General features: G+C 38.7%; 1 protein-coding gene and 1 pseudogene across 3 annotated transcripts; both read right to left on the reverse strand.

Moving 5' to 3' along the window:
• Positions 1–507: 507 nt before the first annotated feature.
• LOC121819374 (endogenous retrovirus group K member 9 Env polyprotein) lies at positions 508–6,010 on the reverse strand. 3 transcript variants are annotated; one of them, XM_042248325.2, is made up of 2 exons: positions 5,503–6,010; positions 508–2,683 (listed from the first exon to the last, which is right to left on the reverse strand). In XM_042248325.2, exon 2 carries the CDS (start codon positions 2,680–2,682, stop codon positions 847–849), a length of 1,836 nt encoding a protein of 611 aa, XP_042104259.1. In that variant the 5' UTR covers position 2,683; positions 5,503–6,010; the 3' UTR covers positions 508–846. The 3 variants fall into 3 exon arrangements, with proteins under 3 accessions (XP_042104259.1, XP_042104260.1, XP_042104261.1); XM_042248326.2 differs by lacking the exon at positions 5,503–6,010 and adding an exon at positions 4,686–4,753; XM_042248327.2 differs by lacking the exon at positions 5,503–6,010 and adding an exon at positions 4,681–4,753.
• An 8,229-nt stretch (positions 6,011–14,239) lies between these two features.
• The window catches only part of LOC101115948 (ankyrin repeat domain-containing protein 26-like), a 62,890-nt pseudogene continuing 50,344 nt past the window's right edge, over positions 14,240–26,785 (reverse strand).

Below are 26,785 nucleotides of genomic sequence, written 5' to 3' on the forward strand. Positions count from 1 at the left end.
GCAGCTTGTGTCTGGGATGGGGGTCAAGCATTTGCTTCCTCTCCTTAGGCCTGCATGGGAAAGTGTCTTACTTGGGATGAAGTTTTCAGAGGCCTGCTGTGACTGCACAGCTAAAGCACATCCTCCAGTTTCACAGCTCTCAAGTACTAAGACCCAGCATAGCCACAGTGCTGTCGAAGAAACTTTAGATTGCTCTTCTATGATGGCAAGAAGTCAAATGAGAAAACAGGTTGAGACTGCATTGAACAAAGGCTGCTTGTCTCTGCATCACCAACATCACAAAAACATTATTAAAATGATAAACCCGTGTGCACTGACTGAAATGGATATTTTAACCACAATGATTACACAATGAAAACTGGTTGCAATTTCAAGACTCCACATTATTGCTATCTTAGATAACATTCATCCAGATGATGTCTGCCGCGGCCAGCACAAGCAAGAGTCACACCTGCACAGGGAGAGAACGGAGCGTCCCCGCTAAGAAAATAAGAGAGAGACAAAAGATGGGGTTGAGAGGATCAGACCAAAATGGCTGATACCTTGCTTTATTGTGCTGCGGTATATATAGGGTAAAGTACGTGACTTAAGGCACTCACAAGGTTGTTTTTTAATCTCAGGATACAATCACCAGACCCTTACCATTGTATACAGAACACAATCAGAATATCTATCTTCTATGAAATATACACAATAAGATAATCTATCTTCTATGAAATGTTGCCGAAACCAAACATCTTGGAGCCTTAAGGGTTATAAAAACTCTTGAGGGTGGCGGGACAGGGAGCTTAGGCACGTGTCCTAGGGCCTGGCATACCTGCCAGGGAGCTCCCAAGACTTAACCCTTCACGGGTCATCCCCCGCAGCTCCCCTCTCTTTATTTTTTAAAAGCTCCATAAGATGTTGGTGTTGCAACATGTTTTTATGTATTAAAACTCTCATATGTAGAAATTCTTTAACAATGCTACGAATAAGACAAGGAGCTAGACAAATTATGATAAGCACAACAGTCAGAACCGCGCCCATAGCAATTATACTTCGCCACAGTGAATGAAGGCTAGGAAAGTTAGAAAATAAATTTTGTAAAAAATTATCGACGGTATCAGCTATATTCAAAGTAGCTTTTGGAGAATTTTCGATGTCAAGAATTTCATTGTGCAATTGTAAAAGATCTAAAGAAACATTAGTATTAAACCAAATTCCTTGCAGATGTTTTTTCACCTTATCCCACGGAAAGTCAGAAGTATTGTAAGGCTTTTTTGTAACACAAATCCATTTATAATTAGCATCGCATTGAATTTTCATGCGAAAATTAATGCTCTGAACTTGTTCTCCTAAAACTCTAACTACATCATATAAAGCTGATAATCTATCTTCTATTTTTTTATCTATATCTTCTTGAGTTCCCATTACTTTAGTAACATTATATGACAAGGAATCTACAGTATGAGCAGCTTGAATGGATTGTGCTAAAGATACAGAAGCAGTAACAGCAGTTGCTATAAGGGTGATTAAAGACACTATACCCAGAATAATCAGGCTCAGACCTCTTTTAGGACGGCTAAGAGCCGTATTAATGCGTTGTAACAATTCTAAAGCAGTTTCATCATACCATTCTTCAGTTATTTCAACAGGTAACATTACAAAAGCAGGTTGTTTTACTATTATAACTTGTTCTCCTTTGGCTACACCTCTAATGCAATTAGTAAGTATGCAATTAGAACAATTTAAATGATAAATATTCAATGACAGCGTTATTTCCATATGGCCTTGTATCAACATGAATGGGTAAGGAACACAAGCTCGGGGATATAAAAATCCTGTAACTCCTACATCACCATATTTACTCCCACTAATATTGGGCTGTAAATATAGGCTATTGCCATGACCAAAAGCAGCCAAAAGTTTCCACAGTTCAGTTTGAAATATAGGAGCAGTGTTTACAGAAAGAATGGGTGGATGCTGTCCTCGATATTCGGGGAAATCAGGTGTTCCTCCAGGTGCCCAGTCCCATAAAAGGGTGGTATTGGCATTGTTGATGTTATACACCGATGCAATTCGTGCTCGACATAAAGTCCAAGGAGTGTCTATTCCTATGCCGATGCTTAAATGTTTGTCACAAAACGGAATGTCGAGGGGTCCGGTTCCATCACGGTACGATCTCTTTCCGTTTTTTTCATCAATGCCTGAAATAGTCACTCGAGGATAGGATATATCAGCTGACACCTGTATACAATGAGGATGCTGTGATTGATAAGAAAAGCACATAGGGTATTGAGTAGTAAGACCATAAAAGGAGATACTGGCTTGCTGAGGAGAAATGTGAATATCTGATTTTCCTCCTAAAAGACTTGTATCATTAACATATACAGGTACTGTTTCTTTATCCCATCCTAAGGACTGAATCATAGGCGGATCAGGAATGTATGCCCAAAAAGCCGCAGCTGCCCCGTTTTGTATCCGCTGTAACAATAATAATAACATGATCAGTATATTAGTAGGTGTCACTGGAGGTTGTACATGAGCCTCATTCCAAGCATAACGCATCAGCGCCTCAATTTGCCTCTGGGTAGGCAGCTCACTCGTGGGCTCACTCAGTGTCATGCGTTGCATTTGATGTGTCAGGGAGTTCCTCTGCCGCGCGTACCAGCCTTTCCGGAATCCAGCGCGGCGCTTCGGCATCCTGTGGAAAAACACAAACATGCCCTCGTCCCCATATTAGTACAGGGTCTGGCCCATACCACAGATTGGTAAGTGGATCCTTCCATCGTACAAGTGGTTTTTTGCATGAGGATTGTTCTCCCCAAAAACGCTGGGCTGCTGAATTGCCTTCTGTGTCTAAAGTTAAAAAATTTAAAACATAAAGAGCATGGTTTAAGGCGTTATGCGGTGAGGGGCTATACAGTTCATTCCCCTTTTTTTGTTTTAATAATTGATGTTTAAGGCGTTGATGGGCTCGTTCCACAATACCTTGTCCCTGTGGGTTATAAGGAATTCCTGTTTTATGATGAATTTGGAAAGAAAGGCAAAAACGTTGAAAAGAACGGCTAGTATAACCAGGTCCATTATCTGTTTTAAGGGTTTGTGGGATTCCTGAAGTAGAAAAGCAAAACAGCAAGTGTTGAATACAGTGACGTGTTGATTCTCCAGTGTGAAGGGAAGCCATGAGAAAATTGGAAAAAGTGTCAATAGAGACATGAACATATTTAAGACGCCCAAATTGAGGAATGTGAGTAACATCTGTTTGCCAGAGGTGATTAGGGCGTAAACCTCGAGGGTTGACACCATATTGAGGGAGAACAAAGAATTGAGGACAAGTAGAGCAAGATTTAACAATTTGCCGTGCAGCTTCACGGGAAATTTTAAATTGCAAGCGTAAAGAATGACTATTTTGGTGATGTAAATCATGGGATTTTCGGGCTGCATCAATAGCTGATTGGAAAAACACTTGTTTAGTAAGAACGTCCGCAGTGTGATTGCCTTGTACCAGGGCACCAGGAAGGGTGGAGTGTGCACGAATATGTCCAAAGAAACAGGGGTGTTGGCGGCAATGGAGAACCTGTTGAATCAATGTAAATAAGTTAAGAACTTCAGGAGAGGTGGTGCCGATAATTGGAACAGTTTCAATCATCTGTAAGGCACCGACCACATAGGAGCTGTCTGTAAATAAATTGAAGGAAGTAGGTACAGTTAGCAACGCTTGGTGGACTGCAAATAATTCCACAACTTGAGCAGAAGAAAAACTGGTTTGTGCGTAATAGGTTTGATGGTTAATGATTAAAGCTGCAGTTCCATTAGAAGATCCATCTGTAAATATAAGTGTCGCTTCGGGAATAGGTTGTCGGCGAACTATTTTTGGAAAAATAAAGGCATGAGAGCTAGCAAATTGTAACAATTTATCAGAAGGGTAATGATGAGTAATCCGTCCCGGGTAATTTGCAAAAGCTATAGACCAATTATCTGAAAATTGAAAAAGCCAATCTTGTTGTTCTAAAGCATAAGGAACACAAATGAAGGGGGGTTCCATACCAAAATATTGGATGGCCTCGTGACGTCCCTTTGCTACAATTTTTGCAACAAGTTCATAGTAAGGGAGCAGATGTTTAGTTGGAGTAGCAGACAAATATATCCATCGCGAAGGTTTATCTTGATAGAGAACCCCTGTGGGTGCTCGGGGGGTAGGAAGTATATACAAACCCCATGATCGTTGGTAATCACAATAAGTAATCTGTTGTTGTCTAATAGCTTCTTCTATTGATTGTAAAGCAGTTCGTCCTTCTAAAGAAAGTGTTTGGGGTGACGCAGGATCAGAGTCACCTTTAAGGATGTCAAATAATGGCTGCAAGGTATAAGTGGGTAATTTTAAATAAGGACGTATCCAATTAATGCCTCCTAAAAGTTTTTGAAAGTCATTTAGAGTTTTTAAATGGTCAGTCTGCAGTTTTACTAATTGGGTATTATAAACACGAGGATATAAGGAGAAACCCAAATAATTATAAGGAAAATGAGTCTGAATTTTTTCATCAGCAATAACAAGACCATTAAGGCTTAAATGTTGTTTTAGAATCGAAAAAGCTTGATACAATAGATGTTCGTCAGCATGAGCTAGTAATATATCATCCATATAGTACCTGTATATGTTAATGATACAAGTCTTTTAGGAGGAAAATCAGAGACAACCTCACCAAGTCGCTGTGCCTGTCTCAATGCCTTTTGCAGCGGAGACATGTTCTCAGACGGTGGAGGGGGCCCTGGAGGGGGATCGAGACCAGCCACAACAGAAGGAGCATAAGCAGGGGGAAGAGGCGGAGCAGAAGGAGATTTGGCATTGTTACTAGGAAGCTTGATTCCTGCGTTCTGTAAAGCAATAGTGAGGTTTTTAAAGCATTCAACCAATTCATCTTTAGATGTTAACGCCCCTTTTCTTGTGCTAAAAAACCCCAATCTTCTTGATGGTATTTAGCAGCTTCTTCGTCTAATTCTGCCTCATCTGTGGATGAAAGTAAATCATCATTATCTGAAGGATGCAATAAGTTAGAAAACGGAGGGTCGCTTTTAACCCCCTCGGGAACAGCATATCTGGGTTCCGAATCAGGAACATGGAGAGGATCTTCTTCCTGTTTTAATAAATTTCCTAAACGTTTTAATTCATCATTATCAAAGTCCAGGCAGTCACGAATTAGTGTCCAAAAGGATAAAGTTTCGACAGGGATTTTTTCAGGGCCATGTAAAGTATAATGAGTCCGAATTTGTTCCCCTACCTTCTTCCATGTCTCTAAATTTACTGTACCTTCTCTGGGGAACCAAGGGCAAACTTCCTCGATGAATGAAAGAAAATTGATTAATTTAGGTTTAGAAACAGTAATTCCCCTATGTTTTAACATTACAGATAACATATGCACAAACAACTGACGACTATGTGTCTGTCCCATATTTATACTCTCAACTATATACCTTACTACTCCTCCTCAATTTAATTCACTTGTTTACTCATATACTCACTCTTTTCAATTAATAAGAGTAGTGGCGAGGAAAACTGTCGAGCTCGAGCCCCACGTTGGGCGCCACCTGCCGCGGCCAGCACAAGCAAGAGTCACACCTGCACAGGGAGAGAACGGAGCGTCCCCGCTAAGAAAATAAGAGAGAGACAAAAGATGGGGTTGAGAGGATCAGACCAAAATGGCTGATACCTTGCTTTATTGTGCTGCGGTATATATAGGGTAAAGTACGTGACTTAAGGCACTCACAAGGTTGTTTTTTAATCTCAGGATACAATCACCAGACCCTTACCATTGTATACAGAACACAATCAGAATATCTATCTTCTATGAAATATACACAATAAGATAATCTATCTTCTATGAAATGTTGCCGAAACCAAACATCTTGGAGCCTTAAGGGTTATAAAAACTCTTGAGGGTGGCGGGACAGGGAGCTTAGGCACGTGTCCTAGGGCCTGGCATACCTGCCAGGGAGCTCCCAAGACTTAACCCTTCACGGGTCGTCCCCCGCAATGTCAAGTCAGAGATAAAGTGAGCTTCATTTATCATTTTTAAATGTTTGCATTAACTACAAATTTAGAAACATTCTACAACTGCTCAGCAAGATAGTTTTTAGAAATTTAAATCAAAATTCTATGAGTAAAATAGCAATTAAAGACATACACTTGTACAAGAGAATAACAAAAAATGTTAACCTAAAACCAGAAATTAATCTTCCAATTTAGTATTACAAGTTTGTTGAATTCATAAAAAGGATTTATCTAGGATTCTTTCAAATAAAAACACATCCATATGTGGTTAGTGTTTAGATGCCAGTGATTCACTTATGCTTGCTGCTGCTAAGTCACTTCAGTCGTGTCCAGCTCTCTGCGACCCTGTAGATGGCAGCCCACCAGGGTTCCCCATCCCTGGGATTCTCCAGGCAGGAACACTGGAGTGGGCTGCCATTTCCTTCTCCAATGCATGCAAGTGAAAAGTGAGAGTGAAGTCGCTCAGTTATGACCGACTCTTCACGACCCCATGGACTGCAGCCTACCAGGCTCCTCTGTCCATGGGGTTTTCCTGGCAAGAGTATTGGCGTGGATTGCCATTGTCACTTATGCTTAGGGGTAGATAAACTGTAGTGGGTGCAGCAAAGCTTGGAAGTGATTATGAACCACTGCCAAAGTGAAATCAATCAGAAAGTAAGTCAAACATCTTAAAGTATACTTTAAGTTACTAGGCAATAAGATTTCCTTTCTAAAGTAGAATTTCAATGCATCTTTTCAAGAAATTTAAAAAGTACCTCTTAAAAACAAGAGATCTAGGACAAAAAAATCATTAAATGTCTCCTTGATTAGCACGGTTAATGACAGCTTTTACTTAGTGTGCATAAGTCAAATAAACAACTCAGAAGTTCACCAAATTGAAAACAAGGATCATTCATATCAGAAATCTGAAACCCAATGAACAAAAGATAATAGAACTAACTTCGGTCAAGTAAGTCTCCGTGCTGTTATTTGAAGGACATGGAATTGAGGTAGAAAACCCTATGTTTGCTCTTGGAGTAAGATTTCCACTGGGCACTAAAGGATTATTGAAATTTCTGACACAAGGGGGCTCCAGGACTGGCCTCGTGCTAAGAGGGCTGAGTAAACATCTGTTCTGCTCTTTCTTCACCTCAAGTTTGGTGCTGATCACTGCCAGCCTCTCATGAGTCCTGAGGAAGATGGAAAACAGCAACTTTACTCATGTTTCCCTAAATTATCAGCATTTTTTAAATTGCCATATAGTAAATGAAATTCCCAATAAACTGTTTGAACACTGAAAACACAGAGCAGACCTCCTGTAAACAATGATAGTTGTAACCTTGCTCTAAAAAAGTAGACATATCTAGGGCTCCTCAAGTAACAAGTCACATTTGGGAGAGGAGAGAAAGGACATCAGAGAGAAAAGATGGGGGCCTCAGAGTGAAACCTGCTGCCCTCTGGGACACACCTGCCTCCAGGAAACAGTTCAGGGATGAAGAAACACCACATCCCACAAAGCCACCTTCAAGCATTTGCTTTCACCACTCTTGTATACAGGTTTCACTCATGACCTCAGAGAAATTATGCTTTTGGCTCTGAGGCATCACCTAGAGCCACAGTCTCAAGGGAGGAGGAGAAAGTCAAAGGGTGAGGCTGAAAAGAGCTAAAACGGCCCCAGGATCAATTATAAGTATCCCCTGCTTTTCCAAAGTTCACTTAAAAAAAAAAGTTCACTTTATGTTACTTCACTTCTACAAAGGGCCTATGTCAGAACCTGTTTTTAATGATTAAGAAAAAATGAAATTATCTGAAGACAATTTTTGGCCTCATTTAAAAAGCCAAAACTCTAAACAGTGTTCAGTGTATGTTTTGCAGCAAGAGGCACCAGGCTCCCCAAGCAGGGAGACTGGCCCCACTGAGCTCCTTCCCCAGAAGCCACACCCCACATCTCAGCATCAAGTCGCCACAACCCTAAACCCTGTCTGGGAGCACCTGTGCTTCACTTGTGCTCATTCGTTTTATGTATTGAGTAGCATAATGTGTCCTCGGGTACCTGCTTCTTGGCTTTATGCTGCTTTGGCTTATGAAAGGCTTCCTAGGAGTGCTCTGCTTTCAGAGAGTTGGGAAACCTGGACTAGGCACTGCAGGTGGGATCTGCCCTTTCCATTCTCCAGACCCCTCAGTCAGGTCACGATATCACTTTTAGCCACTTTGTGGTTTATCCTGCCTTTAACCCAGGTGTTAATTTCCCCTTATTTCATAAGTATGCCTTTACATAGTGTGGAACAACTTGATACGGTACTAATAGTTTGTCTTAAGGCGCCCCCTTAGCAGTGACCATCTAGTTAGCTTTCACTTCCTACTAATCTCATGTACCCCACTCTATAAAAATTAGGCTTTAGAGACAAATTAATGAACTAAATTTAGTTTCTGTGATTCTCTGTTTTGACTTACTTGTCTAGTTTATCTTCCAATGACTTTATAACTTCACGTTCTAGGTAGAGTTGCTTACATTTTTCCAACTCTGCTTTATTAGAATCTTCTTGCAAACTTTTCATTTTGGAGAGTTCAGATTCCAAGTCTTTAATTATGAGTTCCATCTGTTGAAATTCAGCTTGTGTCTAAGGCAAATTGAAAAAGATAACATTTTTAAAATAATCATTAACCTGGAAAAGTATATTTGTTCCCTTTAGATTTTAGTCAGTGATTCAGCGTGTGATTTCAAAGGTGAAAAAAAGAAAAAAGAGAGAGAGAGAGAGCAGAAGTTTAAAACGATTATCATTAATGTGAAGTGAATTAAATCTGAATTATAAAATTAAAGTGGAATCACTGTTATAGTAGTACTTATATAATCTGATAATTCAAAGAATAAGAGGATCAACTTAAAATTTTAAAAATTGAACAAGACGACTTAAGAATAATTCAAGAGGACGGTACCAGTTTTAAAACACAATGTTTTATTTTCTTCCTAATGGTCTTATTTTTTACCAATTGGTCTTATAAGTAAAAGGATTCGCTAGTGAGAATCATTCTGAAAGGTCAATTTAGTGATAACTGTGATGGAAACTGAAATATTTAAAGGGAAAACAAGTGCCCCCTTCCTTCCAGAAATCCACAAAACTACCTGCTCTAAGGAAGGTAGAGGAAACACATTAGCTGTATAGATCCAAAATGTAATGTACAGTGAAAGTGAATTCAACCACATGACAGATTAGCAAATTAACCTGCAAAAATAGGTTGCCTTCCTTTCATTTCTCTACGAGATCCTGTCTCGCTCTTTCTTCAGTCTCCTGTTGATACTGCTCTACTTGACTGTGTTCTACCTTATTCATTTCTATATGACTTCTGAGGTTCACTGCTTCTGCTCCAACTTCTTTTTCTTCTCTCTAGTTTTTTACATTTCTTTTGCATTAGTTTCATAGATAACAACTCCTGTTGATAAACTTGATTTTTTTTTTGCATCCAGGTGCAGACATTTTGAAGATGCAGTTTCCAGCTCTGCTGGATAATTATCAGTCTTCAAGAATAAAATGATACTGTTTGCTAATGAAGAAAGTGAACTGAGCACAGCCTAACTCAAACCCAGGATCAAATAAATATGATGGTATCTGTATTGTAGACTGTAGGACCAGGGATTACTCAGAGATCTATCAAGAAAGAAGTTCGAACCACCAAGAGTCAAAAAATATATTCTTCACTGTCATCTTTGTCACAGAACAGTTGCACTTGATTTTACACTCTTTTATTGTTCTACAATAATATTTGTCTATCTTTCCTCATAAAATGACTACAAGTCACCTCTTAGTAGGATATCTCTTACTTCTCTCCCCATCTTAATGTCCCAGGATTTTAAAGACGTTTGAGGGATACTGTATTAAGTTATCTAGGGCTAAGTTAATAAGTCCCTCCCAAAAGAAGACTGTGAGAATAAGGCTCTAATTAATAAATCTTGTAAATATGGATTCTAATCCCATAAGCCTTTTTCTGAAATACAAAGACTTTTTGCTAATTTGAATTGCATTCCAAAGGGAATTATTTGCAAAGTTAAAGAAATCCCATTTCCTAACAATTTACAGAGGTGATCCACATATTTTTCTGAACAGCAACAACAACAAAAAAAGCCTCATTCTTGTAATCTTTCGTTACTGTTCATTTATGCAAGACAAGTGTTGTGCATATCAATAAATATTCCGTTACATCAATGTATAATTAGCCAAGATTCCCCCTCATGGAAGAAATGTCAATGGTGTAAAATTAGGGGCTAAACTGTTCCTCAGAGACTAGGTAACAAGCGCTGATGTGAAAAGGCCCAAAGAGCTGGACAGTCACGAAAGCTCCATGAAGGAGGGGAGACTGGGCGCCAGGTCTGAAATAATGAAGGACTACCCAAGAGGAAAAGAAACTGTAAAGACAGAAAGGACAGTCTGAGCAGGGCCAAGAAAAGGTGAAATTAGCCAGCTAACTTTGAGGATAAGATCCAACCACAGGGAAATAAAAACATGTGCACACAGAATGATGGAAATCAATGTTCACAACAACATTATTAATAGTCCCAAAGCAGAAACAACCCAGAGCTCCATCAAGTAATGATGGATACATGGTTAGTTTACTGTTGACAACCAACAGAAATGAAAGACCTGATACTTGTTATCACACGGATGAACTGTGAAAACATGACGTCAAATGAGCAAAGCTAATCCCAAAGAAGCATACTGCATGATTCCATTTATATAAAACACCGAGGACAGGCTTGTCTAGAGAGACAGATATTAGACTGGGGGTTGCCTGGGGCTGAGGGAGATGAGAGGCCACCGGTGGTGGCTAAGGGATTCAGGGGTTAGGGGATGATGGAAATGCTCTAAAATTGACTGCAGTCACCGGTTACACCTCTCTAGACTAAGAGATACTGAACTACACATGTTGAGTGGGTGAATTCTATGATACGTCAATTATATCTCAATAGCTTTTTAAAAAAATTCAATCGCAGGATCCAGATAATCTTCTTAATTCTCTAGTTTGGATGTACATATTCTATACCATCTGAGTACCTCCATGCTTTTACAATATCCTTAAAATGAAAAGGAAAGAAGGCAATGCCTAAACTTCAACTGGTTTGTATAGTATCCTTGCTGCACACATTATTCTGAAATCCATGAAATAGATATATACAGAACTCTACAGCCATTCACAAAAGGCAACATGAGAAATAACAATTTCCTGAACGTTCCATTAAACTAATATTATCCTCTGATTCTAACCTGGCTTGCCTCATCATGGTAATATAGCTATCACTTTTAAAAGTATTGTTTCAAAGAAAAAAAAGGCTCTCAACTTGTGTGAATAATGAGGCACAATTCTCAACTTTCCTAAGGGTAAATAATATATGAAAAAAGTAATATAATGCAAATGGCAGGATGAAAGTCAGAGTTTAAGAAACAAGTGCATTAATCAAGACCACAGTGAGGTATCACTTCACACCAGTCAGAATGGTTGCGATCCAAAAGTCTGCAAGCAATAAATGCTGGAGAGGGTGTGGAGAAAAGGGAACCCTCTTACACTGTTGGTGGGAATGCAAACTAGTACAGCCACTATGGAGAACAGTGTGGAGATTCCTTAAAAAATTGCAAATAGAACAGCCTTATGACCCAGCAATCCCACTGCTGGGCATACACACTGAGGAAACCAGAATTGAAAGAGACACATGTACCCCAATGTTCATCGCAGCACTGTTTATAATAGCCAGGACATGGAAACAACCTAGATGTCCATCAGCAGATGAATGGATAAGAAAGCTGTGGTACATATACACAATGGAGTATTACTCAGCCATTAAAAAGAATACATTTGAATCCGTTCTAATGAGATGGATGAAACTGGAGCTGATTATACAGAGTGAAGTAAGCCAGAAAGAAAAACACCAATACAGTATAGTAATGCATATATATGGAATTTAGAAAGATGGTAATGATGACCCTGTATGCGAGACAGCAAAAGAGACACAGATGTGTAGAGCAGACTTTTGGACTCAGAGGGAGAGGGAGAGGGTGGGATGATTTGGGAGAATGGCACTGAAACATGTATACTATCATGCAAGAAACGAATCTCCAGTCTATGTTTGATGCAGGATACAGGATGCTTGGGGCTGGTACACGGGGATGATCCAGAGAGATGTTATGGCGTGGGAGGTGGGAGGGGGTTCATGTTTGGGAACTCATGTACACCCGTGGTGGATTCATGTCAATGTATGGCAAAACCAATACAGTATTTTAAAGTAAAATAAAGTAAAAATAAAAATTTAAATAAATAAATAAATACATCTGTATAGAGAAGGAAGGAAAAAAAAAAAGAAACGAGTGCATTATAAAGATAAGAAAATTATAGTAAGTTACTTGTGACAAAAATACAGAAGAAAGCTGACCACGGAAACGAGTGTCCTAAAACACTTTATCCTACATATTGACTGTTAACACGTTCAATTTCATACATACCTGACTTGCGAGTTGACGTAGCTGTGGTAGTTTGCAATTGTTCTTCAAATCCTGTGCCTCAGCTTCTAACTTAGCACAATAACATGACATGACTTTCAGTGAAGCCTCCGACATAGACTCCATTTTATAGCGTCATTCAGTTCTTGTTGAAGTTGTCTCACAACTGCCTAATAAGATGCTCTGTCATTGAGTTTATCTAATCACTTTACTATTATGTTATGTTAATAATAGATAATTCCAACATATGGACTTTGAAAACTATCACCACAGACAGCACCTCACCTTTTTCCTCCTCACTGAATCTGGTTACAGACAGGGAAGGGGCCACCTTCCAGCCTTCATGATATTAAGTTACTCAGACAAAAGATGCGGCTCCACTGTCCATGCCCGCCCCTCCCAATAAATCTGCAGAGCTTCACCACTTCACGTCCAGAAAGAAATGAGTGTGTAGGTGGGAAAAGTGATGGGAAATTCCACACTGTGGAAACAGTGTGGAAACATTTTCCTTTCCTATTGGAAGCTTTGATTAACTCAGAGATATTCACATATTCCAACCAGTGCTCAGATCTTTCCAATAGATTCCTACCTCAGCAGAAAAATGAGGCCATTCCCTTGTGGCTTATCTATTTTATATCTATTAGTGTGTCTATGTTAATCTCAAACTCCTAATTTATCCCTCCTCCCCACCTTTGCCCTTGGCTAACCGCTTTATTCAATATTCTGTAGTCACCTACCTGGGAAAAGGAACTGAAAAATAATGGATATAATGAACAAATAACTGAATCAACTTGCTGTACAACTGAAACTAACACAAAATTGTAAATCAACCATATTCCAATATAAAGGGAAAATGCCATTTAAAAAATGAGGTTGCTCCCATGGCCTTCAAGGAGCCTCGATAACTTGGCCCTCTACCTGCCTCCAGACCTCAGCTCCTACAACCCTCTCCATGACTCACTGCATTCCTGCTGCTCACAAATCCTGCCATCCTTCATTTTTAGAGGACAAGCTTGTATTCAAATGATAGTAATTGATACTTAAAATGAGAATTATGAGCAAATTGTTGTAAAAATGTTAAGTAAAGCATAAATAGCAGTGGGAAGATTAAATCAAGAATAGTTTTGCTAAAGCTCACCACCTGAGTCCCAAATTATGATTTCATGATAAGTAGATGCATTTGAAGAGTTGAGAGGCTTTTAGAATAAATGATTCAAGGCTGAAATGTTTCCCATATTAACTCAAATTGACATGGACCAAAATAAAATTGGACCAACAAATATAACAAAAAGCTATGACAAGCTACTGAAGCCAAAGTATGATATATAAAATACAGCCTCCGGGAAACCTGGAAGTGACTACCAAGATAATCCAGGTAAGTGAAGCTTCATTTCAAGATATTCACTTCAGGTTTGAACATCTCATTTATCTGCTTTATCATGATACTGAAATGTGGTAACATAAAGATTAAAATTATTACCTTAATAAAGAGTAAATTACTAGTACCTGTCTATGTTAAAAATTTAGAACTAAATCTCTTAACATTTCATAAACAACACGATGTCCCTACTCAAAGTAAAGCATTTCTTCAGTCTAATTTTTTATTTGCTGGATACAAGGTATGCTTTTAGGCTGGCTTAGAGACCATAGATTCACAGCTTGTGTATGTTTTTATACTCAACTAGATTCATCATTTAGCCAGAATCAAGAATCACTTTGAACTTTCTTTGAGGAAGTCTGAGAATTATTTCTCCTTCTGGATACTCACTTCTCCTTCTGCTTTCTCATTTTCGTACCAATACATTCTTTCTTTTAAATGATTACACTCCTTGATCAACTACTTGTTTCTTTCCTCCAGCATCAGACCTTGTTTCTTACGTTCGGCCTGAAGTTTTCTCAGGATCTGCTAAAAATGATCTTGGATGCTAATGACCACCTTCTCTTTACTGTCGGCTCTGTTTCGTGCATTACCCAGTTGCTGTCGGAGCAACACGTTTTCACTCTGGAGTTGAGATAATCTCTTCTCTAAGGATTTATGCTTTCTAAAGTATGTATTCACTTTGCTGTGTTCGTTCTGATACATGTGTTCAATTTTCTGCTTTTGACACTCTGATTGGCTTAGATCTCTCTGGACACGTTCTAACATTAAAGTCTTTTCTCTAAGATCATCTCTCATGTGATGCAGCTTGATTTTCAGCTTATTGAAGATACTTTCCACTGTAGATAGTTGCTGGGAAAGCTTCTCATTGTTATCTCTTAGATTAGCCACATCGAATTGCATTTTGTCCTGCAAGCATAACCACTTGTCTCTTGCTCTCTGGAAGGCAAGTTCCAGATCTCTTTTTGATGTCTGACCTTGATCATGATCGTGTAAGGCAGCAGCCAGTCTAGAACGGTAGGATTTCACTTCCGTTTCCAGTCTTTGTTTACTTTCTTTTTCGTTCTCCAGCTTAGAGGTTAGCATTGTATTCTCAGCTGTTAGAGCATTAAGCTGGCCTGTATAGTGGGATAGAGTCTTTGTTAACGTTTCCTCACTCAATTTTACTGCCTTTTGTAGATCATCATTCTTTACTTTGAGAATTTCCATGTTCTCAAAATAGTTCTCTTCCTTTTCCCAGTGCTGTTTCAGTGCATCTATCTCCAGTCTCAGCGTGGCAAGTTCATCCTGCAGCATGTGGTTTTTGTGCAACAGGTCTTTTGCTTCTTCACAACTATCAGAAACCTAAGTTAAACAAAGGAAATTTTTAGCTAGTACTCAATAAAGTGATATTCCATAATTTCCTCTGAAATGAAAGACTAACTTGTATGCTTATACAATGAAAAGACTTCACCAAGTGTGTCTCCAACAGGGAAAAATAAGGTTCAATTCAATCCTCAGACTTTATACAAGCAGAAATTCCCAAAGGTTCAAACATTTAATGGAAGACAATGAATCCACGAAAGTAAAAATGAAATCCCAAGAGACTTTTCAAGAAGCTCAGAACTGGAAAGGCTTCTTTCTGAACTACAACAAACCCAGAAGGCTTAAAATAAAAGATTCATAGATCTGACTACACTTAAAAATTGCATCTAATGTGGAATATTTATATAATGGAAAACTAGTAAGCCATAAAAAAGAAGGAAATAATGCTATTTGCAGCAACAGGGATGGACCTATACATTATCACCCTAAGTGATGTAAGTCAGAAAAAGACAAGTATTATATCATACTGATGTAGAATCTAAAGTGCACTTACTCACACAACAGAAAGAGACTCATGGATACAGAAAACAAACTTGTGGTGACCACAGGGGAAAGCGGGGTAGGGGGAGGGATATATTAGGATTTTGGGATTAACATATACACACTAGTAGATATAAAATAACTAAGAGAGATGTACTGTATAACATAAGGAACTACACTTAATATTCTGCAAGAAGAATCTGAAGCAGAATATGTGTGTACATGTGAGTGTGTGTGTGAGTGAGTGTGTACGTGTATTAGTCACTCAGTCATGTCCAACTCTTTGCGACCCCATAGACTATAGCTTGCCAGGCTCCTCTGTCCATTGGATTTCCCAAGCAAGAATACTGGAGAGGGTAGCCATTTCCTTCTCCAGGCTGCTGCTGCTAAGTCACTTCAGTCGTATCTGACTCTATGAGAACCCATAGACTGCAGCCCACCAGGCTCCCACTTCCCTGGGGTTCTCCAGGCAAGAACACTGTAGTGGGTTGTCATTTCCTTCTCCAATGTATGAAAGTGAAAAGTGAAAGTGAAGTAGTTCAGTCATGTCTGACTCTTAGCAACCCTACGGACTGAAGCCTACCAGGCTCCTCTGCCCATGGGATTTTCCAGGCAAGAGTACTGGAGTGGGGTGCCATTGCCTTCTCCACCTTCTCCAGGGGATCTTCCCAACCCAAGGATTTAACCCAGGTCTCCTGCACTGCAGGCAGATTCTTTACAGTCTGAGCCAGCAGGGAAGCCCCATTTATATAATATACACACACATATACATATATATCTGAATCACTGTGCTGTGTACCCAAAACTAACAGAATATTGTTAATCAAGTATAATTCAATAAACAACACCACTTACTAGGTTTATAAACACTGCATTTGATACCTCCTATACATCTACTTCACAGTAAGAGCCTTACCTCTGTATAAATAGACTAAATTTTGTACAAAAAGTTTTTCCTTGAGAATATGCTACCTTCTAACATTTTAATAGGCAATTACAAGAATTACACCTATTAACAACTGTACTAGGCAGTTGTACAAACATTAATTAACTCATTCACTGTAATGATTCTGGAAAAGAAAAAGTTAAAAATATGAGTAAGCTGCAGCCTTTTTGCCAGGTCTTTGGACTCTACTAGTCTTCTTACGTCAAAACACATGTCTCTAGTACAAACATATCAATACAAAATAAGCTTCCTATTTCATTCTTGGTACATGCACTCATGGTAAATAAGGTAAAATTTAGAAAGCTCTTAGAAAACTATGAGATTCTTTTCTGCTGCAATAACTTTTATTATCTGTCCATAGTGTTTAAAATAGTAAGATGGGGAAAATACAATGAAAAACACTTAATAACTATCACTAAGTATATATTATGGCATATCTATCACTGTTTTCAAAAGTTCCTTGTACTGAAATAAGACACTCACAGAGCAGATGCTCATTTTCTCACAAGCAGAAGAATGACATTCAGAATGTGGTCTCTGAACTGCCTATAGCTTCCTCCTTACCATCAGGGGAAGTGATAAACTAACCTAATGATCCATCGATGAAGTGAAATCATTACCTAAACCCAGAATATCTTTAATTGGTGGCAAGAGTTCTTTTTTTTTCCCCTCTCCTTGGTGTGGGGGAGGCACTTTTATATGTTTTTCTAAAGAAACAACTTTTTAAAGTGTTAAAAAGTGTTTTTACAACTGATGTTGCAGTTTTTACAAAATGAAAAACAGTAAATGGTGTGAAAAGGTCGCTGACAGGGTATTGGTTAAAGAAATGACAGTGGAGCCAAGAATGGACTCTGATTTAGACACTGAAGGTGATGACATGCATGGAGTGACTGACACGTTCACTCCAAGGCAGAGGGACTTGGTCGGGTAGCGCAGTCAGTGGTGGACCACACACGCTCTTCCTTGCCTAAACCACAATCAGGGTCCCGGCTCCTCCAAGATAGTCACAAAAGATTTGAGATCGATTCCTATGGAAAATATTAAAGGCCTCTCCATGGATGAGGCCATCATATGTCACTACCTGACTGCTCTAGACAAATGGATTTGAATTACAAATACTACTTTCCCGAGCTCTTCCCGAGAGCTTTTCGTTGTGGGAGATCTGCTGCTAGGACATCAGGGATGGGACCCAGTCCATGTTTTAAAGGGACATCGGGTGTGGGAGCAAATTCCTCTGCTCTGAGATGCCACTTGAGAACTCTGCAGAAAGAAGGACAACCAACTTCAAGAGTGTCTGGTTTCTACCAACTGCTGGAAAAAAATTCCTGATTCTCTCAAGGACGCCAGTTAACACCTGTCCTTGAGGACTCTGCTGTGAAGGAGGATGCAGCTGGGGAAGCTGGAGCCAGCTCTGAGCTGTTCATGGGGCAGGTGGACTGGAGGGTGATGGGCACAGAGGAAGGGGGGTCCACGACCCTCAGCCACCTGCCAGATTGAAGGCCAGAGGCAACCTGAGGTAAAATTAGGCATGATGGTCCCTCCCAGAACCCCTTCTCTTCTAGACCTATTCACTCACGAATGGTCTGTCAAGGCTGAAGGATCGGTTGCCTGAGGTTAGCTGAGAGCTTAACCTCCAGTTTCACACCATTCTCAACCCTGTGGTTTCTCAGGATCTATTGTGTGAGCTACTGATGTGACCTCTTCCTCCCTCTGCTCAAAAAAGTGCACCCAGCATGTCAGGATCACACAATTCTTATTTCTAGCCTTGTTTCTTTGGGAATTTTGAATTTCTTTTCTTTTGTTTTTAACAATTAACCTAAAAGTTCCTCTAACACTAAACAAAATGACACTAAATAAATGGCATTTTTTAAAAACGGGATATTATAAATAATATTGATAAAATCATGTTAGAAATTTGAAATTTTCACCAAAGATTACTCTACCTGATTCAGATTATTTCTCTCAGGCTTCAGTTTCATTTCTACTGCTTGGAGAGTGAGTTCTAGGTGCTGTTTCACTTCAGCTTCTTTACTATATTGGTCTTCTTTTCTTCTTCAATGTTCCCTTATTTTTTCATATAACATCTCGGCATTTCTTCTATTCTCTTATTCTTGCTTTAAGGTGAATCTGCAAAATTTAAACCTCTTCTTAGAAAATCATGAGATTATTCACTGCTGCAATAACTTCCGTTCCCTCTTCACAATGTTTAAAATAGTAAACGTGGGGGGAATGCAATGAAAAACACCTAATAATGGTCACTGTTTTCAGACAGAGGGTTAAGAAAAAAACTGCATAAAATTTTGTTTCATTTTCTCTTGAGAAAAATGGCTACTTCATAAATCTATGGGTGGGAATGTAAAGTAATAAAAACTTTCCTAAGAATAGTTTAGAAATATAGACCACAGACCTTTTTTAAGTTCTCATACTTTGACCACATTATATGATATTATTAAAGAAAATGTAGTTCAAATAATTAGAAAGGTAAAAATGATTTATAGAAAGGTGTTCCTTGCAGTATTAAATAGAACACAGAAAAGTTAAAAACAACTGAAAGTCAATTTGGTAAATACTTAATGGAGTTTCCATTATGGCAGACTTTTGTATGGTCATGAAAATGATTATTTGGAAAAATATACATTAAGGTATTAGAAGCATTCAGTGTTAAGAACCTGCTATATTATTTCCAAGAATTTCACATTCCACAATACAAGTAACACTTTCTCCTCTGTAAAATCCTAGAGGATAAGTTAGTCTTTATAACACGTCTATGTCTCTGCAGTATTAAAACAAACAATAGTTCAAATATTTCTTTAAAAGTGAGGTGTACAGTACCTCAAGCTGCTGCGCTCACGTTCCCACTCCACTTTCTGATGCTTTAACTGTGATTTCACTACTTTGGTTTCTGACAGCTCTTTTTGTAGCCCACGAACCTTAAATTTCATTCTGTAAAATTCTCCTCTAATTAGTTCACAGTGGCTTCTTTGAAAATCTACTAATCTTTCATGTGACAGAATTGTATCTTGAATTTTCAACAAGCTAACAGAATTTGCATGATGAAGAAAACAAAGATAGAAACAAACAAACAAAAATTATGTGAGTAATTTTTAAGTATAAAGGACTGTGCCTTTCACGTTCACTCATCCACACACTGAACAAGTATTAAGGGTCTATAATGTGGAAGACATTATTATTCTAAGCTCTGCAAATAAAACAGATGCCCCTGGCTCTTGTTTAGCTTGAAATCTAGTAGCAGACAAAGACAAATAAAATAAATATGAACTCAGATAGATATTCTAAGAAAAGAGAGTTCTATGATCACATAACAGAACTTGACGTAGACTGGGTCCAGGAAAGATTTCCCTGGGGAAGAGATGTCACACTGAGAAATGAAGGATGAGCAGGAAGTAATAAGTAGAGTAGGAGGAACAACCCTGTGGACAGTCTCCAGCTGCCATATGTTTTAACCAAGACAGAGTGAACAGCTACTGATTTACCTTCCTGAGTGGAGCGAGCAAAAACAATGCCGACAAAATACATTAAACAATGATTTTCATGACAAAGGACTTCAGGGAACGAAAGACAATGATCCTGGAAACACTTGAGGTTAGCCTAAGGAATGCCCCCAGCTCACTGCCTTGAGAGAATTTCCAGGCCCCAACACGGGGAGAAGGAATGGAAGCTGAGTCAGCCAGACTCCCTGACAGGAGGTAATGAAGCTGATAGTATGGTGAAACCAAAATGGGCAGAGATCACAGATCAGAACTGTGGAGAGGAGAGAGTGGAACAGAGAGGAAAAGGACCCTGGAGACCTGAGGAGGAGCCCCTCGGGCATTCAGCAGAGGAACAAACAGCACTCATCTGGGAGAAAACACCTGAGACCAGGGAGAAACCATCTGAAAGACTATTGGAACATGTGGCTGGTGCTCACTCAGTCCCAGGAATTCTACCTATTCTCATGAGCCAGGCTGGAAAAACCCCTAGGTACCAGCAGAATGAACAGGGTAGTCAGCAAGGTCTTGCCTCCAAGGCAGGAAATAATCAGCCCTAGCCCCAAGGCCCCTCTGGATGCACCTAACGAATCATGAGAAGCAAGAGGGCAGAAGGATCTCTAGAAAACTCAATAAAATATTTGGAAACTAAATCACACGGATCTAAATAACCCTTGGATCAAAGAGGTAATGAAAAGAGAAAGTACAAAGTATTTTAAACTGAAGGAAAATGAAAACGTTAAGACCAGCAGACATTTTAGGGAACTGACAAGCTGATTCTAGAATTCATGTAGAAAGAAGGGTGAAAAATAAAACCAGATGGAACTACATAATTTTGACCTTTAACCAGGCAGCAAAGAGAGGCAACAGTTGGGCTTGAAGCAAGGGGGTAGCATGATGAGACCTGAATGTTTAAAAATAGGCAATAATTACAGTTGCTGTGCAGACCAAGGTTCTGCCAGGTGGAGTGTCAGGGAAAGCAGTCCTGAGATTATTTCAGTTACTCTAGGAGGAAAATGATGCTGACCTGACCATGGGTGGAGGCATAGGAAAGAAGAGTCAACAGAAGGTACAGTGAGTGAGAAGATCATAGACCTGTGGCTCAGAGTATACACTCATTTTCATGTTCTTTTAATGCAAAAGAAACTTCTGAGATGCACAGCACTGTAACATATCCCTGGCTCTAGAGCAGTACTGACAAGGTGTGCATATATCACTACTCTATACACAGACAGGCTTTACGTTAACATTTACACTGCGGTCCTACCTTTACACCCCACGTCGAGAGGTTCTACTTGCAACGTGGAATTCGTAAAGCACATCACCATCCTCAGAATCAGTTTCGGATGACTGAGTTAAGTCATCCAGGTCGTTCACATAATTGATTTATTCTTTAACCTACACGTAAACAATACTGTTTCACAATGTCCTTAAAATATGTATAAATACACCAAGTGTACAGAGGTGATAAATCTCCGTATCAAAACAAAAACAGACATTTCTTAAAAAAAGAGATTTTTATCAAAAGGATAACTTTATCAACAGTGTTTCTAAACGATGTGTTCAAAGTAAATTTCTCTACAACAAAGGAAGATTTTCTTTTTTACCACTATTCCTTTGACAAAGTACTTTCAATAAGGATAATATTTTTGAAAGTTCATTTTTTTTTTTTTACTATACCTTCTTTTCATACGGTGTTTTCCTTGCAGGCCTAAAAGAACAAATGATTCTTTTCAGGCTTATATTAAATATTCAAAAATACAAACAATACATAAACTTTTCTTTTTTTATATAAACTCTTTGCATTGGCAAGTAATTGTCTATAAAGGATGCAGAAATAAATAAAAGCAGCATTAAAGGACACAGAAAATATATCAGTAATATTAAGAAAGTATTAAAGTTAGATCCAAGGAAAGGAAAAACATAAAGTTACTTGCGTTCTGTGATAGGAAACAGTATACCAGTGTTTTTTGCACCTGTCCTTTTCCATAAGAACTAACTTTTATGACAATACAACCTATCTGGGAAGTATTCCTTCAGTCCTTCTAAGAAAGAAATCCATTTGAATAACCAAGATATTAGCTTTTTGAGGACTTCCTATGCATCAGCCATGCATTATTAGAAACACCTGACATGTCCTAAAGGCATTTTAATCCTCACAGCCATTCTAGGAGATAGGTATAGGAGGAAATGGAGCACACAAAGGCTGAGGAACTTGCCCAAGCCCACTCAGCATGTCACCAACAGACCCAGAATTCAAACCCAGGAAGTCTGGCTTCAACACTGCTCTTCCAAAATATGTTGAGAAAGTAATATTGAAATGCCTTTTAAAGTAATATGATAGCAAATGAATCTATGGTGTTATTTCAGGTCTAGCTATAGCTATAAGTAATGATGTCTGAATCTTAAAACATATTTCTCAAAAATTAAAAAGACTTTAGAGGTAGACAAGCCTGCAAATAACTGTCAATAAAGTTTTGTTTTCTGTAAAGAAATTCATCAATAGGCATTCATTCATCCATTCTGCTGTTTCTTCATGCATCTGACATACATGTATTGCGCACACAATATGTGCTAATGACACGCTTAGTAAAGGAAGCACGGGTTTTGTCATTTAGATCTTTATCATGAAAAAGGAATAATTTGTGAAAGACTGCTAATAATGTTTTTCTATTGAATATAGACAAAATCTTCCCCTTTTCCTTGGAATCTATAAACAACTATGAAGTTAATATGATGTGATGTTTCAGAGCACCTTACAGAATCATAGTTACTCACCATGTTACTATCAACTAGAATCATCAAGGAATGACCATATCCTAGTCAGTATAGCCTAAGTGTTTGTAAATTCACAATTATGTAATTTTTGAAAATCTATATATGATAGAATTAACTTAAGCAATCATCTGCATATTCCATTACATAGAAATATTACACTTCAGAACCAATGAACAAGCCCTTACCATAAAACTATACATGAACAGAAGTATTATGTACAATTAGTTTACTGTAATAGTTTAAAGATAATGTCATGCAATCAATAAGCTTCCTAGTATTGGAAATGCAAACAAGACTAAACTAAATAAACACTCCCTCTGCTGGCTCATTTCCAATAGCATGCTGCTGCTACTGCTAAGTCACTTCAGTCGTGTCTGACTCTGTGCGACCCCATAGATGGCAGCCCACCAGGCTCCCCCGTCTCTGGGATTCTCCAGGCAAGAACACTGGAGTGGGTTGCCATTTCCTTCTCCAATGCATGAAAGTGAAAAGTGAAAGTGAAGTCGCTCAGTAGTGTCTGACTCCTAGCGACACCATGGACTGCAGCCTACCAGGCTCCTCCATCTATGGGGTTTGCCAGGCAAGAGTACTGGAGTGGGTTGCCATTGCCTTCTCCTTCCAATAGCATCCATACTCTAAAAGCTCCCTTCTTAACATAAAACAAGTAACACCTGTGAACTCCACGTCCCTCTTCAGTTACCATCCAGTTCTTCATTTTCTGTCCCAATAACATTCCCTACTGAATGTTTATGTGTATTCATTACAGTCCAGCTTCCAAGAGGTCTGTTTACTGAAATGACTTCTGGCCAAAGGCACTGGTCCTCACCTTAACCTTTCAGCAGTGTTCGTCCACTAGAGTTGAGCAATCTTAGCTTGAGCACTGTATACTGCTGCTCTATTTCCAGAAGAAGTATTAAGTGTTAATATTTCTTCCCCTACAAACAAGGAATCTGGAGAATGTACCTGTCATCACCCTGATCCACTTCCCTTAAAATGCTGTCATCATTCACATGCAGCAGACCACCAGTCAGTGAATAGGTCTTTTCAAATATTGGTGCAATCACACATTCTTCCGGTGTCCATTTATCATCGTTCTTTTTCTTTACTTCCTTCCTGTGCACGCCAGGATAGCTACTTTAAAAAGTCCACAAAAAATCCAATGTTTTCTAATAATTCAACTGGTAAAGAATAAAAAACAATCAATTCTTATAATATTCCAACTCTTACCCATCTTAAGTCATTGATTAATTTACAAGACAGTTATAGAGTACCAACCATATGCAAGAAAACAAATTCTTCTTTCAAACACGGATATGATTATGATACAATATGATGTATAAAACTTGACATATGAAAGTAATAAGTGAAATAAGGAAGGATTTGCAGAAGAAGTGAAGAGAGGAGGTCATGAGAAACAGAAAAGGGAGAAAATCATTCTACTTGGAGACTCGAATGTGAGCACAAACATCAGGCACAGGGCATCTGGGTTGTTTCCGAGAAACCTGGAAGGAAGAGCACAAAATACATGGAAGAAAGTAGAGAGATGCATCTGGAAAGACACTGAGAAGAACCTCAAGGGCTACACTGAAAACCTGGAGTCCACTGGCTAAGCGCCTTGACTCTTAGACATGGGAGTCATAAGTAGATTTATATTGTATTTTTTATTTTGCTACTAAATATAATAATGGCGAATTTAGGGACTTCCCTGGTGGTCCAGTGCTTAGGAGTCCACCTACCAATAAAGGGGGCAGGTGTTCCATTCCTGGTCAGGGAAGATCCTGCATGCCATGGTGCAACTAAACCGTGCTCCACAGCTACTGAAGCCAACACCCTAGAGCACATGCTCAGCATCCAGAGAAGCCACCACACTGAGAAGCCCAAGAACTGTGGCAGCAAAAACCCAGCGCAACCAAAAATAAGTCAACAAGAGAATTCACAGAAAAAAAAGCCACACTTAATTTAGGTGATATTTTAAATGACATGAGGCACATATACCATGAAAGAAGAAACCAAGGAAATATTTGGCCAGGGGAGGAGAGTTTATTTGTAAACCACCCGCATGATGTGGTGACAGCGGCATCATGGCTGAAAGATCGATGCCTCATCAGTTCTCCCACCACTAACAGCAATCTCGCCTCCACCCACGGACACACTCAAAGTTCTAGGAGAGAAAAACCTGCCGGCCAAGAGTACTCTTTCCAGAAAAGTTGACTTTCAGAAATGAAAGAGAAATATAAACTGTCCCAAACAAAGCAAACCTGATGGAGTTCATCACCATAGTCCCGCCTCATGAGAAATGCTGAAAAAAGTCCTCAAACTGAAATGAAAGGATGCTCATTAGCGATGAAACAAATTTAAATATACCACACACTGATTAAAGCAAGTATGCAGTCAAATCCAGAATATTCCAATATGTAACATGGTGGTATGTTAACAAAGGAACTCTAGTAAATAAGGCCAAGAATATTAAAAAATAACTATATCTCTAGTAAAATATAAAATCTGTACATCACAAACATTAGCTCAAGTTAGAAATTATTTTATAGGAAAATAACAAGGGACGTGCTGTTAAATATTGATATAGGATTACCTATCAGAACCCTCATTCTGATAGCAGGAAACTCCTGGTTGCTATTTCCTCCACGCTTTCTCTGCTGAAACAATCCACTCTCATCAGCAGCATTGCATACATTCTCTGATACTTCCACTTCACTACTTTTGTGTTTCTTTTCTTCTTCAAACTTTAATGGAAGTTTGACACTAAGAATAATTGCTATATACTGATTATAAAGATCTTCGTTTTCAATTTTATTATTTGACTCAGTGCTCGCCCTGAATTTAAGTGATAAAAATATTTCTGTGTTTATTTTAATTTTATCACTTACAAGTCACTGAAATGTTTGTAAAATCTGCTCCTTTCTGTTTGAGGAAAAGAACAAAATTCCCAAAATTTCAAAAATGGCTTTCTTAATAAGATGCAATTATTCATATTCAGTCTTCCCCATCTGACTGGCAGAGACAGAGAAATACAAAGACAAAGACACAAAATCTGTCATCTTTGGTCTTTACCACCTGGAGTTTCCATTAAACAGCCAGATGTAGAGGATGTGACACCTTCATGCCTCAGAAAGAAAACATTCTTCTCTCTGCACTAAAGCTATTCTTTCCCCTCTGCCTTTTACAATTCTTTTTTCACTTCCATCTGGGAGATAGCAAAAAAAGTCACAGTGAACCAGAGTTTACCAAAACCCAAGGAGCAGAATGAAACTGAGCAGTTGTTAGTTAGTGTGGAATTCTGGAATATAAGTAATGCTTCCCAATTCCACATTCAATAACCATCAAACCTTACAGCTAGAGGGTATAGAAATAATTACCTAGTATTGCCTCACTATTTACCAAAAACAGCAATAAAATCAAAAAATGTTCAAGGTTTTCTTTAAGGCCCCTAAACTGGCACTCCCTAGCATTTTATGCCACCAAAAGAGATAATACAATTCTGGAATGTCAAATGTTTTATATTACCAAATAAATTCATCAGATTAATCAGGTAAGTTAAAAGCGTGACTTTGGCACAGTAACTCAATGCCTTAGTTGGGGGTAGGGCTCATCTCCTTTTTTTTTTTTTTAAACAGGAGAATACATAGAGTTTTTTTCTTTCTTTCTTTCTTTCTTTCAGTCTTTCTTTCTTTCTTTTTTTTTTTTTGGTCTTTTTGTCTGTTCAAACTCAGTCAGAGCACCTCTTACACAAAAGAGCAAACAAACAATTTAAAAAACCTTATTACTGAAAAAAAAAATCTCATAGCATCTCAGAACTCAGTCTTCTCCTTTGTAGAGAAACCCTTAATTTTTTTTTTC

This window comes from Ovis aries, chromosome 4, assembly GCF_016772045.2.
Source record: "Ovis aries strain OAR_USU_Benz2616 breed Rambouillet chromosome 4, ARS-UI_Ramb_v3.0, whole genome shotgun sequence".
NCBI lineage: Eukaryota > Metazoa > Chordata > Mammalia > Artiodactyla > Bovidae > Ovis > Ovis aries.

Coding starts and splice junctions, on each gene's coding strand:
- LOC121819374 (XM_042248325.2), bottom strand. CDS start 2,682: ATGCCGAAGCGCCGCGCTGGATTCCGGAAAGGCTGGTACGCGCGGCAG.